The 22,656-nt window shown below is 43.3% G+C and overlaps 1 protein-coding gene across 2 annotated transcripts in view; it reads left to right on the forward strand.

Moving 5' to 3' along the window:
- The window catches only part of gli2 (GLI family zinc finger 2), a 279,884-nt gene that overhangs the window by 224,900 nt on the left and 32,328 nt on the right, over positions 1-22,656 (forward strand). For both annotated transcript variants that reach the window (XM_003214899.4, XM_062967372.1), the window contains one exon: positions 20,788-20,989. In XM_003214899.4, the coding sequence (XP_003214947.2) occupies positions 20,788-20,989 (202 nt within the window). The remainder of the gene's footprint in view (positions 1-20,787; positions 20,990-22,656) is intronic.

A 22,656-nucleotide genomic window follows, 5' to 3' on the forward strand; every position in this document is an offset into this window, starting at 1 on the left:
CTGCCCTATCAACTAAAAGATTCAGGTCCAACAGGATCTTCAAAATGAATAGTTCTTTGACCTAGGAAGCAAAATTTGTCTCAGACCTGCTATAGGGAATGAGTAAGGATGACTATCATGAACAATTTTATCTAAATCTTCCCTTTCAAAAAGGATCGCTATCCAGAATGAATCCAGGGCTCTTCCTATGTCTGTGAAGTCATTTGTCTTTGAATCAGAGTCTTGGAAGAGGTAATTTAATTTTTACCTGGAAAATATCTGTCTGTGCTAAGTTTGCAACCAGAAAAATGTGAAGCAATCAAAATGCATTATCCAAATTTGCATTACTCTAGAGCAGGGATTCTCATACTGTGTTCCGGAGCACCCTTGGGGCTCCGCAGGTGATAATGAGGGGCTCCGCGGCACCATACTGCTTCCTACCTTCTTCTCTTTCCTCCTTCTGAGAAATGCAGGGAAATTAAAATTTTGGGCTGCTGGAAACAGCAACAGCAGCAGACTCCAGGGGCACAGGCCCTTTCTTCCCTGGCTCCCTCGTTGGCCAGACTTTCTATCTCACCACCCAGACACTGCCCTCCCCCCCCCCTTTGTTTGCTTCCAAAACTATTTCTCTCCCACCGCTCAGAGGGTGCTTTGATTGTGTTTTTCCTGCATGGCAGGATGGGGTTGGACTGGATGGCCCCTGGGGTCTTCCACTGAAATATTGTTAAGTTTATGTTGGCTAAAATTGTATTGTATTGTTCTTTATTTCTTTCCTTTTTAAATTTGCACTGTGTGAATTAGTTTACACAAACTCCAGCCATCTGCCACTGGCCTGGCCCATGCCTGATATATATACATAATATATAATATAATATATACAAACATTTCCTGGGGCTCCACAAGAAACTTTTGCTTCAAAAAGGGCTCCGCAACTGAAAAAGTTTGAGAACCCCTGCTCTACCCTGTTTCCCCGAAAATAAGACATCCCCAAAAAATAAGACCTAGCAGAGGTTTTGCTGAATTGCTAAATATAAGGCCTCCCCAAAAGTAAGACCTAGCAAAGTTTTTGTTTGGAAGCATGCCCGCCAAACAAAACACCAGAAATTGCAGGATCGGTAAATTCACATACCAGTTGTACATGGAAATAATGGTAATAATATATTAATGTTATATTATTTATATTTATACAGTAATAACAAGAAATTATTGACAGGAGTCTTAGTTTGTCTGGTTTGGTTATGTTGGTTTGTGATGACAACTACTGTACAGTATATAATAAATGTTCATTTTTTGTTCAACAATAAATGTGAATTCTTCTTCATGGAAAAAATAAGACCTAGCACATCTTTGGGAGCAAAAAATAATATAAGACACTGTCTTATTTTCGGGGAAACACGGTAGAGAAGTGTGTGTACTGCTGGAGCATGCAAGAGGGGTTTCATGAGAAAGCAAATTATTGCATCAAGATGCATCATGATATTCTCCTTCCAAAGAATTCAGACTAACTTATGTGGGTTTCTTTGTCTATTTTGTACACACAAGAACTGTCCAAGGTTCATCTGCCTGAGAATAAAACCCAAATCAATTTCTGGGTCATTCAAATTAACTGAAGGAGTTTCACAGTTCAATGGAGGCTTGTATCTGCACAGTCAAAATCCAGTGCTAACAATGTAATGCAGTCACTAGCATAAAGGTCAATGTTTCTATTGGTCTGTTTTTTTATCCACTGCAGGTGACTTGTAGGTATCAAAGTTGAATGGATTCATGAGGTTGCCAGACTGAAAACTAGAGAGGAACTCGCAGCAGGGGGCTACAAGACCCATCTAATCCACCCTTCTGCCATGTAAAAGTAAACCCCCAAGGCACACTTGAAAGATACCCATTCAACCATGCTTAGAGACCTCCTGAAAACGAGTGTCCATCATCTTTTGCTATAGTCCATTTTATTGTTAAACAGTTCTTATACTAAAGAACTTCCTAATGTTGATATCTGTGTTCATTTGAATTCATTAGTTCATGGTCTAGTATCTAGAGCAGGAGAACACAAGGTCTATCTCCTACTGTACATGACATCTCTTCACAAGGTTAAAGATGGATATCACAACAACTTTTGGTCATACCCATTTCCCAAGTTATTCCTCTTAGGGGTTGGCTTGATCATCTTGGCCCTTTGATCATTTTGGTCACCATCCTCTAAACCTCCCAGCTTGTTAATATCCTTCTGGAACTGCACACAGTATTCCAGGCAAGGTCTGACCAAAACAGACGACAGTTTCATCACTTCTTTTCTTGATATGGGCATTATACTCCTCTTGATAAACCAGGAATTGTTTTGGCTTGCCATGCAGTAACAAGCAACACCTACAGAAATGTCTTGTTTTCACTCTGACACTCCTAAATGGATGGCAATATCAGAATTAAATTCTGGTTATTCTTCATGCATCTGTCTTGTAATTACATATTTCAGCTTGAATTATGTCTTGAAAATATAAATCAAAGACTTTTACTGTGTGTTCAGCTATAAAAAATATTTGGAGGGCTGAAAAGATAGTCTTGCACTTACCCTGTTTCCAAGAGGTTTTACTTCAGATCTTTTGACTTAAAAAGTACTGAATCCTGTGGTTCTAAAGGAATCTCATTGACATCTGCTAGCTTAAGGTCTCCTAGACAACCCCTTTTGTGGATTGTGAGACAGAAAGCTTCTTTCTTGTCTCCCAGAAAGGATCTCAGAATACCTTGACCTGAAAATCTAAAGGGACCCTCTGTGCCTGAAGAAATCAGGCTTCCAGGATTTCACCTGGTGCCAGGATGAATGTTTAGAGTTTGCAACAGTGTAAACAAGAAGTGGGGTGATGATGATCCTAGAGCACAGAAAATGCTAACAGGGAAACAGTTCAGGGAGGTTGGTGCCAGTTAGTTGCTGCTCATTGATAAGAGGTTTGCCCTTTTCTGAATACAAAACCCCTTTATTAATGGGGCCGGGCTGTGGCGCAGCTGTTGAGCAGCTGCCTTAAATCACTCTGACCATGAGGTCATGAGTTCGAGGCCAGCCCGTGGCGGGGTGAGCACCCGTCAATTAAAAATAAAAAATAGCCCCTGCTCGTTGCTAACCTAGCAACCCGAAAGATAGTTGCATCTATCAAGTAGGAGATAAGGTACCACTTATAAAAAAAAAGTGGGGAGGCAAGATTAACTAATTTACGACCTGGAATGAGGAAGTGCCGTCAGTGTGGATGATGAAGCAGCTGCTCCCCCCTGTGGCCAGAATCGAACATCCCCTCAGAAGAAGGTTAACTTGCCTCTGCGTGTCTCTCTCTGTCTCTGTTTGATGTGTTTATGGGCATTGAATGTTTGCCCTATGTGTGTTATAATGTGATCCGCCCTGAGTCCCCTTCGGGGTGAGAAGGGCGGAATATAAATACTGTAAATAAATAAATAAATAAATAAATAAATGATATCAGTTTTGCTGCCGTTGTTTTAGTGTGGATGTCATAAAGATGCTTCCACTTCTGTGTGCTATGAACAGATATTTTCTTTATGTTAGATGCAGTAGCATGTAGATTTTAATGCTTTTGTGCTTATTCTAATAGAACTTGGAAAAATTATTGGGAGGTCCTGGGATTTGCAGTCCAAAAAGGAATTTTCCCAAATTTTGATTCCTTTCTCAATCCTACTCTCAGGAAACAGGAGGACTGAAAATTTGCAGTGAAGCCCAAACTTGGAAAGTCCTGATTTGAACTTTCAGTTTTTTTATGTTAAAATATTCAGTCTTAAGAGGGTAGTTGAAAACAAAAAGAATATCTATGGTGGGAGTCTGTCTAGAACAGTGGCTCTCAACCTGTGGGTCCCCAGATGTTTTGGCCTTCAACTCCCAAAAATCCTAACAGCTGGTAAACTGGCTGGGATTTCTGGGAGTTGTAGGCCAAAACACCTGGGGACCCACAAGTTGAAAACCACTGGTCTAGAGAAATGTATAATATATATTCTGCTAGTGGGGTCAAGATGAAGCAACAGCATGAAACAATAAAAAATAGATTGGATCAAAATTGATACAATCTATTAATAGTATAAATAATAAATTAAATACTTCAAACCATGGAAGAACCTTTACTTTGTGGAAAAGTTCCAGAGGCCAGCACAATCTTTGCTGACAAATGTTGCAGATCCTCCAACATTTCACAGATGAAAAGTTACTTGGATAAGCAGGATGGCAAACATTATTAAAGAAAAAAGAAAAAAGACAATGTAGGAGAGGCTGCAGCTGTTTGCCTTTATATGGGAAGACCAATGTTTCTTCTCTTCCTCTCCTGTCCTAAAGACACTTTTATTGAGGAATATACAAAAAGGTATTCCAAAACCTTTAAACTTCTTCTGCCTTCATTTCTCAGGGGTTAAAAATCAAGTAGACTGATCATGTTCATCGTCTCCTCAAGTCAGGTCATCACAAGAAAAAAATGTGCTTTGAATGCGATTTCCTGCTTCTTAGCGGGGGATTGGACTGGATGGCCCATGAGGTCTCTTCCAACTCTACTATTCTATGATTCTATGTATTTAATCCAAATTACCTGAGAATTTCATTTTTCATTTTTTTAAATTACATTTCTAATTGTTAGGAATGGAGACAGATTTAAAAATGCATGAACAGAAACATAAGTTTGTCTGTTTGGGAAGGGACGGATTTCTGTTCCAGAGATTGGATAGTCGGACACTGACCAGCAGTAGTATAATACATTCTCAAAGTCAGACAAATAAAAACATCCAAATTTGCATTTTGCCCCAGGTAAAATAACAAAGGTTATCTCTGGATAGAACTGTAATATTGTTAAAGTGTATCATAAATTATCTAAGATTTTTTCTTATTATGTTTTAATAACTTATGAACCTTTCTTAGAATTTATCTCTGCTGATAATACAGCATAGATAGTGTAGTGCTCATTTGTAATATCAGGAGGATGGGAGGAATCCTTAGTTTGCCATAACTATGTGAACATCTCAATGAAAGAAAATATTTTTCATGCTTTTGTTGGATTCCTTCCTGTAGAAAAGATTACACAAAGTAAGAAAGGTAATTAATCTGTAAAATAGCCTGAGGTCAATCTTGTGATTTCAGTATTGTGGGTGAACATACTCTAACATAACAACTGTAGTGGAAACCTCAACCTCACATTTGGGTGCTGCATTCAAACAACTTTTCCCACATTTTGCAGTACCTCGGGAATCTAAATGAAAGAAGACAGTAATAAAATGCATATCATATCATTTGTTTGTAAAGAGTCCCAGACCAACCTGTAGCCCCTAACAGCTTCCAGCTGAGTTTTACGCACAATTTTTTACTTAGATGTGCATAGGAGGTGTATGTTAGAATGTTGCACCAATAAAATCCAGTCTGCTGTTGGACATCAAGACATCTTTCCTCGTCAAATTAATGGGGACCAATGGCAGAGCTGACACTGTAGGCATAAATCATGGGAAGGAGCAGCGAGGAATGAGTACAAGGCTTCTCTTTCTATTTAGTAATTTATCAAGGGAAGTGGCACATTAATAAACAGATCTCCCTTGAGGTGTGGGAGTAACAGAGACAAATATGACTGTCAAAACCAGCCTGCCTCCTTCTCGTAGTAAGACAAGAAATTGGACACAGAGACATCTCTGTGTGATGTGTTTGTGTGTGTCTGTATAACTTATTTTTCAATTGCATCTTGACGTTCTAATCAGAATCAGGATTCTTGGGTGCAGAATGATGCACAACTCCTCATTAGCCCAAACACCCTTATACAGACAGATTTTTGAAAGCCCATCAGAGGCAAGTGGATTGTGCTTTGAATTTTACAATAAATACATTTTCCTTTGCTCTTGTTTTGTGCTTTGGAGTCACCTCGGAAGCCCTATCATAGAGGTTCTTTGCAAGGTTTATTCAGAGAAGGTTTCCTGTTGCCTTCTTCTAAGGCTCAGAAAGTGAGACTTACCCAAATTCATGCATTGAGTTTCTATGTTTCAGCCGGGATTCGAACCCCTGGCTTAGACTCATGTGTCCCAAAGGTTACATGAGAGATTGAAGGGATTGTTGGATTATCTGTGTGGTACAGAAAGCCAGCTATGCAACCTGTGTGACCAAAGCTGCAGTATGAAAGGTTCTTCTGGAGCTGACAATCAAATGTTGTTTGTCATTTCTGACTTAGAAGACATTTTGTGGAAAATAAAAATGATGAAAGAATTGGTGGGGAAAATGGAGGGTTGCAAGTGAAAGATGATGTCTGTTTCAGCCCTCCCACTCATAACATTATGTGACCAGGCCGAATGCTTGATAACTGCCTCATGTGGAAGTGTATTTGGAGGCAAAATTCAGTGTAACAATAGCTTTTAATGGACCTCATCACATTAAGACCAGGATTCATTATGCATCGTGGTGAATCTGGCAGGGCCCGGCAGGGGGAAGGGGTGGAAAGAACCCGCCACCCTGTGCCTCACATCACCTGGCTTCCCCCTCACCACACGAGGAAGCATCCGCCATCCAGCTTCCCCCCTTTGTTCCCTCTGCAACACGGGAAGCCTCCCTTGTTGCTGCCGTAGTTTATGATGTTCCCTCTTCACTTGCGCCATGGTGCCCTGCCAAAAGTAGGTCTACGTCGTGGGATGGGACTTGTTGGGCTCCGTGCTGCAAGTGTAGAGGGAGCATCATACAACAGGCAATTCCCTAGTCTTATGGCTATAAATGTAAGCTTGATAGAATATAAGCAAAACTGGACAGTTTCCAAAACTAGAACCTTTCACACTACATAGTTATAGTGCTGTGATTCAACTTTAATGCCATGGTTCTATCCCATGAAATCCTAGAATTTGAAATTTAGGGGGCAGGTCATTTAGAATTGTCAGTGACAGAGCCTCTGTTGCCTCTGACCAAGCAAGAAATTCCAGAGGATACAGCCATGGCACTTAAAGTACAATCGTAGTTCTGTAATCTGTAGTGTGAAAAGGCACTATCCATTCTATATTTGGTAGGGACGAGAGAGGGGGCCTTCTCAGCCATGGCCCTCCGACTCTGGAACTCCCTTCCCAGGGAGATTAGGTTAGCTCCCTCTCTATCCTCCTTCAGGAAACAACTAAAGACCTGGATGTTTCGGTTGGTGAGACAACTATCAGATAATCTGCCCTAGATGGTATTATACCCCTACCCTGCATTTTATTAGGTCCTTATTATCTATGCACATTAACTTATCATTTTCTTCTTACATAGCTGCTTCAGTCTCTCCACCTATGTAGTCGACAGAACTGTGCCTGGTGGTTGAATGATATTATTAACTGTTATAATACTCCTGTTTTATGTTGTACTAGGTTGGGGACACGGCGGTGCCCGGGTCATTTGAGAAAGGCAGTATATGTCTTTGAAAATTATGTATTCTCAGTTTGGAGTGGGTGAACCACAAATCCCAGAGTCATGAGTCAATCCTCCCCAAACTTTGCCAGTATTCAAAGGTGGCCATTTTGGATCTGTGTACCAAGTGTGGTCCAGATCTGTTGTTGGCTGGTCATCACCTGGCTCCAGTGCTCTCTGGATGGGGGTGAACTACTACAACTCCCAAATTTCATGAGGTTTCTCTATGTGAAGTTTGGTCCCGGTCCATTGAGGGTCACTGTTTCTCTGGATGCAGGTGAACTATAACTCCCTTTTCCCTAAAGTAGTCCAATATGTTCTATTGGTTATGGGGGCTCTGTGTGCCAAGTTTGGTCCTGGTCCATCATGGGTGGGGTTCAATTGCAGGTGAACTATAAATCCCAGTACCTACTACTACCAAATGTCCAGGCCAATTCCCCTCGAAACCTACCAGTATTCAAAGCAGTGCATATCAGGTATGCATGGGAAGTTTGGTCCAGACCCATCATTGTTTGGGTTCATAGCGTTCTGGGTGTAGGTGAACTACAACTCCTCTAAATGGCCCAGTAGGAGTCACAGTGCCCTGACTTGATGCAGGGTGAACTACAACTTCCACCATGTGAAGTTAATTCCCCAAACTCCTCCAGTAAGCTCAGTTCTGCTCTGTTTGTTATTCAAACAGATTGGAAAGGGAAGAGCAGTAGGCGGGGTCATGCAAATTCCACAGCAATGGAGAACCCTGAGATGTCTGCCTGTGGTGGAGGAAAATGCAAAATCTAGGATGAAATGGTCCCCAAACGAAAACATTCCTTGGGTGGTGGGCCGTAGTGTTTGGGGAGGACATTGGCAGGGGTTGGGCTACATGTTCATGGAGCTCGCTGTAACCGCAATGTCAGTGGAAAGAAGTGACTTGGTGTCTCCTCAGCACTGGGAACTGTAACCTATTTGTGGAGGCTGGAGGCTGTCTGTGTGAGCGGACACCTGTGCCACATACACACTGTAACGACGCCACCGTTTGAAGGGACGATTTGTCAGGGTCTCCTACAATTTGTAATGAATCTATAAAATTGGTAATACAGCCACTAGCCTGTAATATGATGTTTATCTTCCTTTGATGTGTAGCGCGGCTTGACTCGAAAGTATAAGAAACAGAGACTTAGATTTAAGAGAAACTGTAATAAGTTTATTGAAGTATAGAAGCTTAATGGTTTCAATGTATTTTATCTTCTAGAGTTACATTCCTTTAGTGGTTACCTTTATAACCTCTTAAGAGGACTATTCTTATAACAACTCTTGAGAGGACTATTGTTTCCACTAGGCAAATTTTAATCTTATTTACTTCAAAATGTGGTTGTTTTTTTTCTTTAACAGTTCACTCCAGGTACTAGCTTATTCTTTCCCTCTTATTTCTGTTACAATAAAGACACTTACTGGGTTTCTCTTCCTTTTTTTTAAACCTCTAACTACTAACCTAAATAAGTCAACTTGACCTATCTAAACCACACAAGCTAAAAGCCTAAACCTTCTTGATTCTCAACACCGTAGAACCGGCTTTTCCTGCGGCTCTCTGACCACAGACTGCCTATTTTAAAATGCCTCTCTTGCCAAGTGGCAGTTGGCTCCTCCCCTTTTCCATGGCAACCCATCTCAGAATGAGCTGAGCTGTCCACCATCCCCCCCAGCCATGCCACTTTAAATACTTACCTCTTCAAAAACTCACCCACAATCACACATGACTGTAGATCAAAATTCTCACTTCACCACACACATACGGGGTTTCACTTTTATTATAGATATAGATAATTGTTTTTATCTCTTATACTGTGAATTGTATTTATGTTGTTCTTTTTCTGCTTAATTATGTTGGTTGGGCTTAGCCCCATGTAAGCCACCCCAAGTCCCCGCGGGGAGATGGTGGTGTGGTATAAATAAATTATTATTATTATTATTTTATTATGACACAGCAAACAAGATAGAGATGCTGGATTTCGTATCACAAAATCACAAGTCGAACACTTCCCAAGTGTCTAGGACTGTGTGATGTATTTTTGGATGATGCATGCAGGTCCCAGTAGGGTGGCCTTTTGCAGTTGGCAGATCGTAATTTTGTCAATGTCTATTGTTTCCAAATGCCGGCTGAGATCATTATTATTATTATTCATTCAGTAGAGTTTTCACTTTTTAGGGGCTAAGGTTTCAGAATCCTTCATGGTTCCTTAATCTTTGGGTAGACAAAACAACATAAATTACTAAATAAAACCCTAGTTGTTCTATTAGTACCCAGCAATCCTTGGGCGTTGGGGGAGGGCTGTAGAATTTTAATTTTCAATACATCATTCTTTATATCCAGCTTTGTATAAACTGACCCCATAGTCAGTAAATGTAAAGACACAGTGAACCTGTCAACTGCAAGGCTGCTTATTGTTACAATGTACTGTATATACGCATGTATAAGTCTATTAAAAAATCGATCTCAAAAACCTACATTGATTTATCATAGGTCAATGAAAGTACTGTATCTTAACTCTTATGAAAAAAAGGAAACACCCCTTTCTCTAAGTAGAGTGGGAAAAGGTGAAAATTTAGTTGATTCAGGGAAAAACTGGAAGAAGCATCAACTCCATTCTTTCTGCCATGGCACTACTACTGATCTTTTTGAATGCCTGGATGGGAAAATAAGAGTAGAATTCGCTCCTCTCACATTATCAGCAGTCCCCGTTTCACCTTCTTATTCCCCATCACACTCACATGTGGAAACTTAAGAGTTGGCAATACATTCATCTTACATTCATCACAAGATCAGTATTACTTTTTTGTTTTTATTCAATAGAAACAATATCCAAAACCCAAGAGGTCCCTTGACCTGGCCAAAGCCCCTCCCATTAAAGGAGACTGACACCAATTTTAAACCATTTATTTCCATGGGATCCTATGGTTCTGCATGAAAACCCATAGGATACAAGAAACTGCTTGTGATGACTCATGGGCCTTGTAGTCCTGCTCAGGACATTGTAATTCCTGATGAAGATGAAAACTTGGGTTTTTTACCTTCCCAGTCTGAACTGGATTCCTCTCAGCCAGATCTTTCCCAGGCAGATCTGGGAACCTTGCACCTGCAAGAAAGTTGTCTCCCAGAAGTATGTCAAACAAGCCCAGAGCCTACTTCTCCCGTATTCTTGCGCCGGGAGTTTTGTAAACAACAGAGAAGTTTAGATTCAGCTTCGCGCAGGAGTGCGAGGATTGCAGCTAAGAATGTGGCCAATTAAGACTGCTTCTCGTGAGAATCTTTGGGGAGTCTCACATCTGGTCTCAGAGTTAGCTTTCGGTTCTGATTCCCAGAGAACTGCTTCGGCGGGAAGCTAGACTCTATTTAGGTGTTTTACCCGCGTAGTAACTTCGCGGAGTCAATTCGTCAGCCTACGGAGCGAGTTGTGTCTGGACAGCGCGCTCCGGTTCAAGCCTCGCTCCTGCTCAAGCCTTGCCTTGCTATCCAGCCTTCGCCTTGCTTCCCAGCCTTTGTTTATCTACGGACTTTGCCTTGTTTCCCAGGATCAATCCTTGCCTTGTTCCACGGATTTATCAAGTTATTCCACGGACCTTGTTCTTGTTCTTAGTTACCTTGTTCCACGTTCAAGCCTTGTTTCAAGTATCAAGTTATTTCCTAGCCTCGCTCAAGTTTCATGGACTAAAGGACCTTGTCATCTCCCCTCACTTTGCTTGGCAAAGTGAGTGTTTCGGTTATTGGATTACAACTTTGGACCTTAATATTTCTTATTGGACATTGCTTTTTTGGACTAATTCTGACCTTTCCTGAAAGGTCTAATTCTGGACTATTTTCTACACTTGTTTTTATTAACTTTATATATTCCTACAATAAAGATATTAGATAGATTCTGGCCTCTGTGTATGGTTATTGGTGCTCTGCAGCCTGGGTCGTGACAGTTTGACTCCGCCACCCTAAGCACCAATTAACCTCGGCCAGAATGTCTACCGGAACCGTACCTGGGCCGAGCGGCCAGCCGATTACCTACACCATCGACAAGGAAGAGGTGGACCGAATCCGTGATAAGCTCAATGCACAGGATGGAGAAATAAGGGGTTTGAAGGAACGCGGAGTTCGTCTTCCGGCCATGGCGTTGCCAACCAAGTTTACTGGAGAAGCTTCTAAGGTTCATGTCTTCCGTCGCCAATGTCAAGCTTATCTGGAGGCCCGTGCTGCCGAGTTTCCCCAAGAAGACATCAAAGTGGCATGGGTTTACAGTCTTCTAGACGGGCCAGCGGCCAGCTGGGCGACGGCACTGTTCGACCAAGCCTCTCCACACCTAAGATCAGCGCAACACTTCTTGGACCACCTCAAGGAGACTTGGGGAATCGAGGACAATTTGGAGGCAGCCGGTCACAAACTCCGTCGCCTTTTCCAAGGAGACAGACCTATGTCTCAGTATATAGCCGAGTTCCGAGTGCTGGCCCACAACACCGGCTGGAACGATGTAGCCCTCAGGGGACAATTCCGGGAGGGTCTCAACATTGAAATGCTGGAAGAAATCTCCAAGGTGGATCCTCCCCAGACCCTCGAGGCACTCATTGATCAATGTTTACGGGCTGAAGTCATGATTGCCAACAGGAAACAGTGGGTTCGAGGCCAGGGCAGTAGAGCCGGGGCAAAACCCCCCGCTCCCGCCAGCGTTCAGCCACGTCCGGTGTGGAGACCCCCACCGCCAACCCCATACCCCAGAGGAGGCGAGGAGGTGCCGATGCAGTTGGGCAATGTGCGTCCCAGACTAGATGCCGCCGAGAAGGCCCGTCGACAACGCTTAAACCTCTGCTGGTACTGCGGGAACGGGGGCCACTTCGCCAGAGAGTGCCCAGCCAAAGGGAAGCCTGCCGCCCGTCTTGCGGCGGCGTCCTCCACGGAGACGAAGGCGTCTGAGCCGACTGGCACACAGCCGGCGGGGGAAGCCAACGACCGGGTGTAGAGGGGCTCGCCAACCCGGTCAAAAAATCCATCCAAGAGCCGCCAACCGGGGTCCTGTTCCTTCTCGTGGTCACATTATGGTCAGCAAAAAGGGGACCCGTCATGATCCACGCCATGATAGACTCTGGAGCTACCAACAATTTCATCGATAGAGAGTATGCCGACTCTCTGGGATTACAATATCATGATTTCAAGAATGCCCGTGTGGTGCAAGCCATAGACGGCCGTCCCCTCAAGACGGGCCCCGTAAGTCAGTGGTCGGAACCCACCAGGATGTGGATAAGGGAACATATGGAAGAGATTTCCTTCTTTGTTACCGAGGTTCCCCATTTCCCTGTGATTTTGGGAATTCCATGGCTGACTCTCCACGACCCTAACATCTCCTGGTCCAACAGAGAACTGCAGTTTGCTTCTCCGTACTGCCAAAACCATTGCCTCGTAGCCAAGGTATGCCATGCCACAGACACCGAGCCCATCATCACCTTGCCAAAGAAGTACTCCGAGTATTGGGATGTATTCAATGAGAAAGAAGCCGAAAAATTACCCCCACATAGACCTTATGACTGTGCCATTGACTTGGTGGAGGGGGCCCCGATCCCGCGAGGGCATCTCTACTCCCTGACTGAACCAGAGCAAGAAGCTCTCAGGGAATTCCTAGAGACAAACCTTCGCAAGGGATTCATCAGACCCTCTCAATCCCCAGCCGCCTCCCCAGTGATGTTTGTGAAGAAGAAGTCAGGGGAACTACGCTTGGTGGTGGACTACAGAGCATTGAACAATATCACCAAGCGGAACAGCTATCCCCTGCCTTTAATCTCGGATCTACTGGATCGGCTTCGAGGAGCCAAGGTTTACACCAAGCTGGATCTTCGGGGGGCTTACAACTTAATTCGCATCAGGGAAGGGGACGAGTGGAAGACCGCCTTCCAGACCAAATTCGGATTATTTGAGTCCCGAGTTATGAATTTCGGTTTATGCGGAGCCCCCGCAACGTTCCAGCATTTTGTCAATGACATTTTTCAGGACTATCTAGACAGGTTCTTGATAATCTACCTGGACGATTTTTTGGTGTTTTCCAGATCACAATCAGAACATGAGAACCACGTCAAAATGGTGTTACAACGATTGCGGGATCATGGACTTTATGCCAAGCTGGAAAAATGCGCTTTTGATCTACAAGAGGTAGATTTCCTTGGTTACCGCATCTCGCCTCTAGGGCTTTCCATGGATCCAGCCAAAGTTTCAGCAGTATTGGAATGGCGGGCGCCAACTAACAAGAAAGAGGTGCAGCGTTTCTTGGGGTTCGCGAACTACTACCGCAAGTTCATTCCAGATTTTGCCCGCTGGTCCGACCCCATCACTAGCTGCATCCGTGGAAAGCAGCCTTTCCGCTGGACTGATCAAGCAGAGAAAGGGTTCCAGCAACTAAAGAAACTATTCACCTCCCAGCCAATTCTACAGCACCCAAATCCTGGAACCCCTTTTGTGGTGCAAGCGGACGCCTCTGATGTGGCAATTGGGGCTGTACTCTTACAACCGGTGGGAGATCACCTCCACCCCTGTGCCTTTTATTCTCGTCAACTAACCACACCAGAGAGGAATTACACCATTTGGGAAAAAGAACTACTGGCCATAAAGGCAGCCTTTGAAACTTGGAGACATTGGCTAGAAGGGGCCAAATTTCCCATTGAAGTCCACACTGATCATCGTAATCTAGAACATCTAAGAACTGCCCGCAAACTAAATCAGAGGCAGCAACGTTGGGCTTTATTCTTTGAACGTTTCAACTTCCAGATCCATTATGTGACCCCAGCCCAAACCAAGCAAGCAGACGCCCTGTCACGTAAACCGGAATACGCTGCAGGACGCAAGGAGACCTTTGAATCCCAACTGCTACAACCTGAGAACTTTGCCACGCTCACGGTGGGGAACACCAAATCCATTCCCATTGGTTCAACTTCCCCTACTCCAGGACCCATCTGTGCTCAAGAAATCAGGGCTAGTCAGCAAGCAGATGCCTGGGCGCAGGACCAACTTCGCCAAGGTCTGCATTTCCCCTTTTCGCTTAAAGATGGGCTGCTCTGCTATAGAAATCATGTCTATATCCCACCCGGACCGGGCAGGGAAAAGGCGCTTCGTCTGTGTCATGACTGCAAACCAGCAGGGCACTTCGGACTATTTAAAACTATGCATCTGATCCTAAGGGATTTTTGGTGGCCCAAGATCCGCAAGGATGTGGAAAAATATGTCAACACCTGCCCAGTATGCCAGCGCTCCAAGATACGAAGGGAGAAGCCCTCAGGGCTTTTACACCCCCTTCCTACCCCATCTCGCCCATGGGAAATAATTTCCGCGGATTTCATCACTGACCTACCACCTTCCTGTGGGTTCACCACGATCTTAGTGGTGGTGGACCTATTCACCAAGTTAGCCCATTTCATTCCCTGCGAAGGCCTCCCCACGGCCAAGGAAACTGCGGATTTATTTCTTCAACATGTCTTCAGACTACATGGATTGCCCAAGAGTTTAGTCACAGACCGTGGATCTCAATTCACCTCTCGTTTTTGGAAGGCACTACAAAAACTATTGGGCATAGACTCTCGCTTATCTTCAGCTCATCATCCCCAAACAGATGGGCAAACGGAGCGCACCAATGCCACTTTGGAGCAGTATCTTCGCTGTTATGTAAACTATCAACAGGACAATTGGGCTTCTCTGTTACCACTGTCTGAGTTTGCCTACAACAATGGAGTTCAAGCTTCTACAAAAGAAACGCCGTTCTTTGCAAACTACGGCTTCCATCCACGTTTCTTTCCCCCTGTCATTGAAACTTCAGAGGTTCCCGCAGCAGAGGATTGGCTGCAGGAACTCACAGCGGTGCAACAACTTTTGCTCCAGCAACTGGACCAAGCCAAGGAGGACTATAAACGCCACGCTGACAAACATCGCCAGCCGGGTCCCGAAATCAAGGTAGGAGATCGGGTTTTCCTGTCCACTCGCTTTCTGCCCTCCCACCGCCCTTGCCGGAAGTTAGATGCCCGTTTCATTGGCCCCTATCCAGTGGTGGCGCAATTAAACCCCGTGACTTTCAAACTCCAACTTCCGCATTCAATGCGCATTCACCCAGTGTTTCACCGCTCCCTGCTCCTTCCGGCGGATGGTGTGCGTCCTGATACAGACCAACCGGCCCCCCCTCCTGTTTTGATGAATGGGGAGGAGGAGTTCGAGGTTGAGGACATTTTGGATTCTCGCTTTCACCGCCGCCGCCTACAATATCTCATTGACTGGGTGGGTTTTGGCCCTGAGGAACGCTCTTGGGAAGACGCCTCCACAGTCCATGCTCCTGATCTAACCCGTCGCTTTCATCAGACCTATCCCGCCAAGCCGCGACCTCGCGCCTCGGGGAGAGGGCCCCAGTTTGGGAGGGGCCTTGAGGAGGGGGATAGTGTGATGACTCATGGGCCTTGTAGTCCTGCTCAGGACATTGTAATTCCTGATGAAGATGAAAACTTGGGTTTTTTACCTTCCCAGTCTGAACTGGATTCCTCTCAGCCAGATCTTTCCCAGGCAGATCTGGGAACCTTGCACCTGCAAGAAAGTTGTCTCCCAGAAGTATGTCAAACAAGCCCAGAGCCTACTTCTCCCGTATTCTTGCGCCGGGAGTTTTGTAAACAACAGAGAAGTTTAGATTCAGCTTCGCGCAGGAGTGCGAGGATTGCAGCTAAGAATGTGGCCAATTAAGACTGCTTCTCGTGAGAATCTTTGGGGAGTCTCACATCTGGTCTCAGAGTTAGCTTTCGGTTCTGATTCCCAGAGAACTGCTTCGGCGGGAAGCTAGACTCTATTTAGGTGTTTTACCCGCGTAGTAACTTCGCGGAGTCAATTCGTCAGCCTACGGAGCGAGTTGTGTCTGGACAGCGCGCTCCGGTTCAAGCCTCGCTCCTGCTCAAGCCTTGCCTTGCTATCCAGCCTTCGCCTTGCTTCCCAGCCTTTGTTTATCTACGGACTTTGCCTTGTTTCCCAGGATCAATCCTTGCCTTGTTCCACGGATTTATCAAGTTATTCCACGGACCTTGTTCTTGTTCTTAGTTACCTTGTTCCACGTTCAAGCCTTGTTTCAAGTATCAAGTTATTTCCTAGCCTCGCTCAAGTTTCATGGACTAAAGGACCTTGTCATCTCCCCTCACTTTGCTTGGCAAAGTGAGTGTTTCGGTTATTGGATTACAACTTTGGACCTTAATATTTCTTATTGGACATTGCTTTTTTGGACTAATTCTGACCTTTCCTGAAAGGTCTAATTCTGGACTATTTTCTACACTTGTTTTTATTAACTTTATATATTCCTACAATAAAGATATTAGATAGATTCTGGCCTCTGTGTATGGTTATTGGTGCTCTGCAGCCTGGGTCGTGACACTGCTGGTGGTTGGACAATGAAACAGGATGGGAAACTGATGGTTCCCATCAGACCTGTTTTTCAGTTGTAAAAATGTGAGTAAAGTGTGATAAGAGGTAGGAGCTCTGAACACAATTGCTGGCCCATGCTCAGAGTTCCCTCTTTTCAGGACATTTCAGCCTCTTTTCAACCCTGGAACATGTGATGCTGCCCATGGTAGAAAAGAGGCTTAAGTGTCCTACGGGAGGAAATTTCTCAGTGTGATGAAGTTGATTGCTGGAGTGCCCTCCTTTCAGGACACTTCTTCCTCTTTTCAACCACAGAGGATTATGCATGACTGCCAGTAGTTGTTTGACTCTTGTGATGAGCTCAGTGCCTCTCCTTGTTTGAATAGAGGCTGAAGTGTCCTACAACTGGGAAATTTCTCAGTGTGATAAGATAGTTCGTGGAATGACTCTTGGCTTACCCACAAGTTATATCAAAATCCATAATTTTAGCCCCAAAACCTGCCCTTACTAATAAACGAGATCAACATATGCATAATATATATGGTAGTCCCTTGTTTTGGAAAAAAACTATTTTGTTTAGTTTCAGAAATGACCAGTATAAATGTCCCAATAGTCAGAAACTACAGGGCTGTGATCAGCATGAACCCTTAATTGGAAATTGGGAGTTCTACAAATTCCATTTTTGGAGCATGGAATATGCCTGTTTAAAATATTTCCACTCAGGCTTGATAATCTCGGAGATTGGCTAGTATCCTGCAGCTGAAGATGTTGGACTCTATACTGTGAAACCATTCTATAGTAAATCTGTTAGTCTTTCATATACCCCAAGAATCGTTTTTGTTATTATTGCAGCAAATTAGTACTGTTCTTCCTCTGGAAAATGCTTGAAAATAAAAATTAAATTACCTTTTAAAAATATTGATGTGCCTTGAGTACCCAGAAAATTTCAGCTATTGATCAAGATAAAAAATATAGTAAATACAAAAATATATTATTTGGTTGTATTTCAAATTCTGTTCATTAGAATAATGCAGATGCCATTAATAGAGAAGACTTTACATTCCAAGTTATTTGTAAATGTTCTCACTCTCAATGAAAAAAAGCATTGTGAAATAATGAGATGCAGCCCTGGGGGAAAATAGTCAGCAACTGCAAGCTTTCATGAAAAATATGCTGTTTTCCATGTAAAAACATTTTGACCGAAAAAAGATTTTTTCAAAATTTTGGCTCACAAATGAAATTTTCACACAAGTCCCAAAATGTTTTTTAAATTCGCAAAAACTCTCATAATTTCTCCTAGCAGGGAGAAAACTTTAGAAATTCTTTATTCTTGTAAGTGATAATGATATGAGCATCTGGTTACATCTGTAGTCAAAGTCTTTTTGTAATATTTTATTAAACAGCTTTCCTTGCTGTGCACAGATAGACATTCCAATAAATGAAGCCAAAGGTCAGAAAATTGTGGAACACAGTGGCCATGTTTACTGGCCAATTCTAGTCCCAAAATGTACCATTTTCAAGTGCTGCATCAAGCCATTTCACCACCAGCAGATATATTAGAGATAGTTATTTGGCTAAATAAGGCTTTGACTGCCATCCCTATCAAATAAATATTTTATAAAAGCCTATTGTATTTCCCCACTAACAATAATGTATTCGCCCTCTCTTCACAAGGTCAGATTTCCCAAACTCAAATGGTATGGCATTCTGAAAGTGAGAATATAGCCTAGCTTCTCCTCCTTTGGGAAAATGGTAAACAGATTACTAGTTTAGCTAGACAGAACTTTTTTAAGCAAGCAAAGCAAATAACCTAACTATTAATTAAATACCAAACTCTTATGAAGCCAACTGAGAGAGACAGACCCCAAATGAAGGGCTTATAGTACCTACCAGCTATTACTTTGTTTATTCTCTAAATAGGAATTTTCATTGAGGAAAGCAAAGCAGCCCCTTCAAAGTTGGTGGATTTGCACATACCTGCCAAAACCAAAGGGTTTTGCTTGCTAAATAAATGACTGCCACTAACCTTAAGCATTGCAAAAGTTAGGTTCATCCCTAACAAACAAATATTCAGCTCTTGATGGTGCAAAACTCATTTCCTTTAGTACCTCGGTTGGTTGGTCTATCTTTGACCTGTACTTTTAGCACTCCTAATGTAAATTTAGCTAAGCTAGGATGAACAGGAAATTTCTAAAGGGGAAAGCAGACACCCCAATAGTTAGGGGTGATGGTGAAAGAGCTGCTGTTTCCCAAAGCAGCAATAAAAAGTGCAACTGGGAGTATTTACCTCACTGTTATATCTTCCACAAGGATCTAGAGGAGTCAAAAGTGTTTTAGGTGTGACCCTCCCTACACCCTGGGGTACTTCCAACGATATTATAGAACAATGGCTCTCAACCTGTGGATCCCCAGGGGTTTTGGCCTACAACTCCCAGAAATCCCAGCCAATTTACCAGCTGTTAGGATTTCTGGGAGTTGAAGGCCAAAACATCTAGGGACCCACAGGTTGAGAACCACTGTTGTAGAAGGAGGTACCCTGTACCTCCTTGTAAGTGTCTTTGCCCTGGGTTTGCATGAAGAGTCCCAGGCACAGCTCCATTCAGCTTCCAGTGTCATGTGAATGCACCATTGTACTCGGGCCCCATCTAGCTACCCATCTGGGAAAGGAAAAGCAGCCTTTTTCCTCACAGAGAAGAGGAACAAATTATTGTTCCCTATGTTCAAGAGCAGCCAGAAGGTGCCTGGCTTAATCCGTGTAGTCAATTGATAGCTGGGGCATGGCAAAGCTGCACCTAGGAGCTACTCTTATACACCAAGAGGAGGAGCACCAGTCATCATCCCTGACCCAACACTTGTGCAAATATGCTAAATAATTATTTGTCTTCTACCAGCCATCGTATTGGATCTTTGGCCTCTGAATGCTGTAGTCTGACACATGCAAAGGAGCAAGATGTATTCAACACATTTTCACTTCTAAGCACTTCTGTTTTAAATTTCATTTTTATTGTAAAAAATATCACGAGTACTGCTGCTACCTGTATTGTTAAGAGGATTGTGTGCCTCAGCAAAAAGTGTCTTTTTCAGACCCGTTTTCAGCCCTCCCCCATCCCCACCCCCATTCCGTTGACTGGGAAATTCCCTGAATCAGGAAGGGTGTGCCATTTTTGGTCTTGTAAGATTCAATCAAGGTGCCAATGGGAAAACTTTAGAGGCTCATTTCCCCATCTTTTTTAGGCCTATCAGAATGAAACTTGCCTCAATTATAGGCCACATTTCTGACTGCAAGTCTGCCAAGTTTCAGAATGTTTCACCAATTCACTGATTATTGGGAAATTTCTAAGTTTTTACCATAACTTCTTTTAAACACAAGAGGGGTTTTTGAAAACTTAAGTCCCAACCAGCGTGCAGCACAAGAGGAGAGGAGAATGGGCACAGTCAACCAGGCCTCTGATTGGCTGAGAAAGAAACGAGAAAGAGAGAAACCTCAACTCCTATCATGCCCCAGGAGGGAGCACAGAGGATCCTTCAATGCCCATGTTGTGCAAAGTGCTGCTGGGAAAGCAAGTTCCTGGCGGGGCCCTCTTTGGAGGAGAGACCTTGGGAAGCCTTTCCCGCCTTTCTCTCTCTCTCTCTCTCTCATTCTCTCTCTCTTTCCGGTTTTATTTTCCTCAAGTGGGTGTTCCGCTGGAGGGGGGGTTTGAGAAGAGATGGAGGAGGCTGCCGATAGAGAAAGAAGAGGAGGAGCTTCTGCCGCCAGGTGCCCTCTCATACCTGATTTGCAAGGCCACCCACACACCATGGCTGCCTCAGATAGAGTGCTGCTCAGCCCCATTGCCCCCATTAGCCGAAAGATCCGGCTGTCTTGATCTGTTTCCGGCTAAGTCTTTGGCTGGGGCCTTCCCGTTCTGTTTTCAGCGATCCAGCTGCCAGATCGCCAAATTTCCACAAATCCGGAATTACCAAACAGAATTCCACACATACCTAATTGTTGATATGACTTCTTGCTGCTTTTAGCTTGGAATCCTGACATTTTCCCCTCTATCTTCTTTTCAAACAGTATCAAGATTCTCCAGTCCAAGAGTGACTCCAAGATTAAGCCGGAAGCGAGCTCTTTCAATATCTCCCTTGTCAGATGCCAGCATAGATCTCCAAACAATGATCCGGACCTCTCCAAATTCCTTGGTGGCTTACATAAATAATTCCAGAAGCAGTTCTGCAGCTAGTGGTTCTTACGGTCATTTATCTGCTGGAGCAATAAGGTAAGGGTAGAATAGATGATAGAAATGATACTCAACCCATCATTTTTTCATACCTTTTCTGAAAGCCATGAGACAACTCAGTTCTGATAGGAGCAGCACCTTCCCCTAGACATTGCTCCTAAGCCCCATCATCATCATTCCATGTTGATGAGGACAGAGCTATATGTTCCATGTAGGTGCCTATATCCGAAACTAGCCTACTACACTCATGTTAGATGGGTGGCAGTGTCCAATTGCGAAATAATGTCAAACGATACTTCAGAGTGCTTCTTCTATACATGATATGGAGAGGAAAGATGCATTTTGTCCTTTGCCCTGTGTGGCAGATTAAAAGGTTTGATAGTTGAAACCTTCATTTGGAGATGTTCACCAATCTCTTGGCAGCCACACCTAACCTGTCCTTTAAAATCAGCATTAATGGAGGAGAATCTCTGAAGAAAGGACAAAATACAAAATTGATTTAACTTCTGTAGTGTAAGTTGCTTTACACACTTACAACAATACTCTTGTTGATTTCAAGGATGTAGAAGGCAATATTAGCTTTTACATGTAAACTTTCAAAGGCAAACCCACTCTGAACAAAAGTCAGAGATCTTAGAAGTACACAACAATAACAGTAAGATTGTGCAGTGAAGTTAGTTTAGTTTGTTCAGTAGAATTGTGCAGTAAGGTTGGATTGTAAGGATTTCTAGTATTATATCCCCTACAAAGGTGATATGAGTATTGTGAATATTTAACTACTGGAAGAGTCTCACAATTTCCCTAGTGTTTCCTAGAGCTTTCAGTAACTACATTCTGGTTTTAATCTGGATTCAGCAGCAAACTCCACCTCTATTTTCATGGATGTGCCTTCTCTAAAGATGCAGCAGAAGTGTGATCTGTACAAGAGTCTAAGTACAGGGACAGCATACAGTAGAGTCTCACTTATCCAAGCCTCGCTTATCCAAGCTTCTGGATAATCCAAGCCATTTTTGTAGTCAATGTTTTCAATATATCATGATATATATTACAGTAATTACAACATAACATTACTGCGTATTGAACTACTTTTTCTATCAAATTTGTTGTATAACATGATGTTTTGGTGTTTAATTTGTAAAATCATAACCTAATTTGATGTTTAATAGTCTTTTCCTTAATCCCTCATTATCCAATATATTCGCTTATCCAAGCTTCTGCCGGCCCGTTTAGCTTGGATAAGTGAGACTCTACTGTATTTTGCACACTACATATTTGCTAGATATGAATATTGAGTGTCCTATGGCTCCAGAAAACCCAAACATTTTGGTTCCATGTGGACTATAAAGGTGCCTTAAGTAGTCCATCCTCTTTATGGATAAAGACCAGCTTTAGTGGTTTCAACGTGCCTCATTAATGGGAAAAAAAAGAGAAAAAAAAGAAACCACATCAGGACAAAAAGAGCCAGAAACTACACTGTGAGGACCTTCTGTGAAAATGTACCAGAAAAAACATTAAATCATCGGACATAGTTGTTCTTTAGGATTGCACCTTTTCTCAATACTGACCTCCTTTGTTGTCCTTGAATAATAGATTCTTGGTCCAATCCTTCTCTACAAGAAGGAATGAAACTCAGACCATTTCACTTTATTTAGACTGTTTTCCAGAGCCAGTCATCCCTCTCAAATGTTACCAATGTGTCCTTTTCT

Source organism: Anolis carolinensis, chromosome 1, assembly GCF_035594765.1.
Source record: "Anolis carolinensis isolate JA03-04 chromosome 1, rAnoCar3.1.pri, whole genome shotgun sequence".
Taxonomy (NCBI): domain Eukaryota; kingdom Metazoa; phylum Chordata; class Lepidosauria; order Squamata; family Dactyloidae; genus Anolis; species Anolis carolinensis.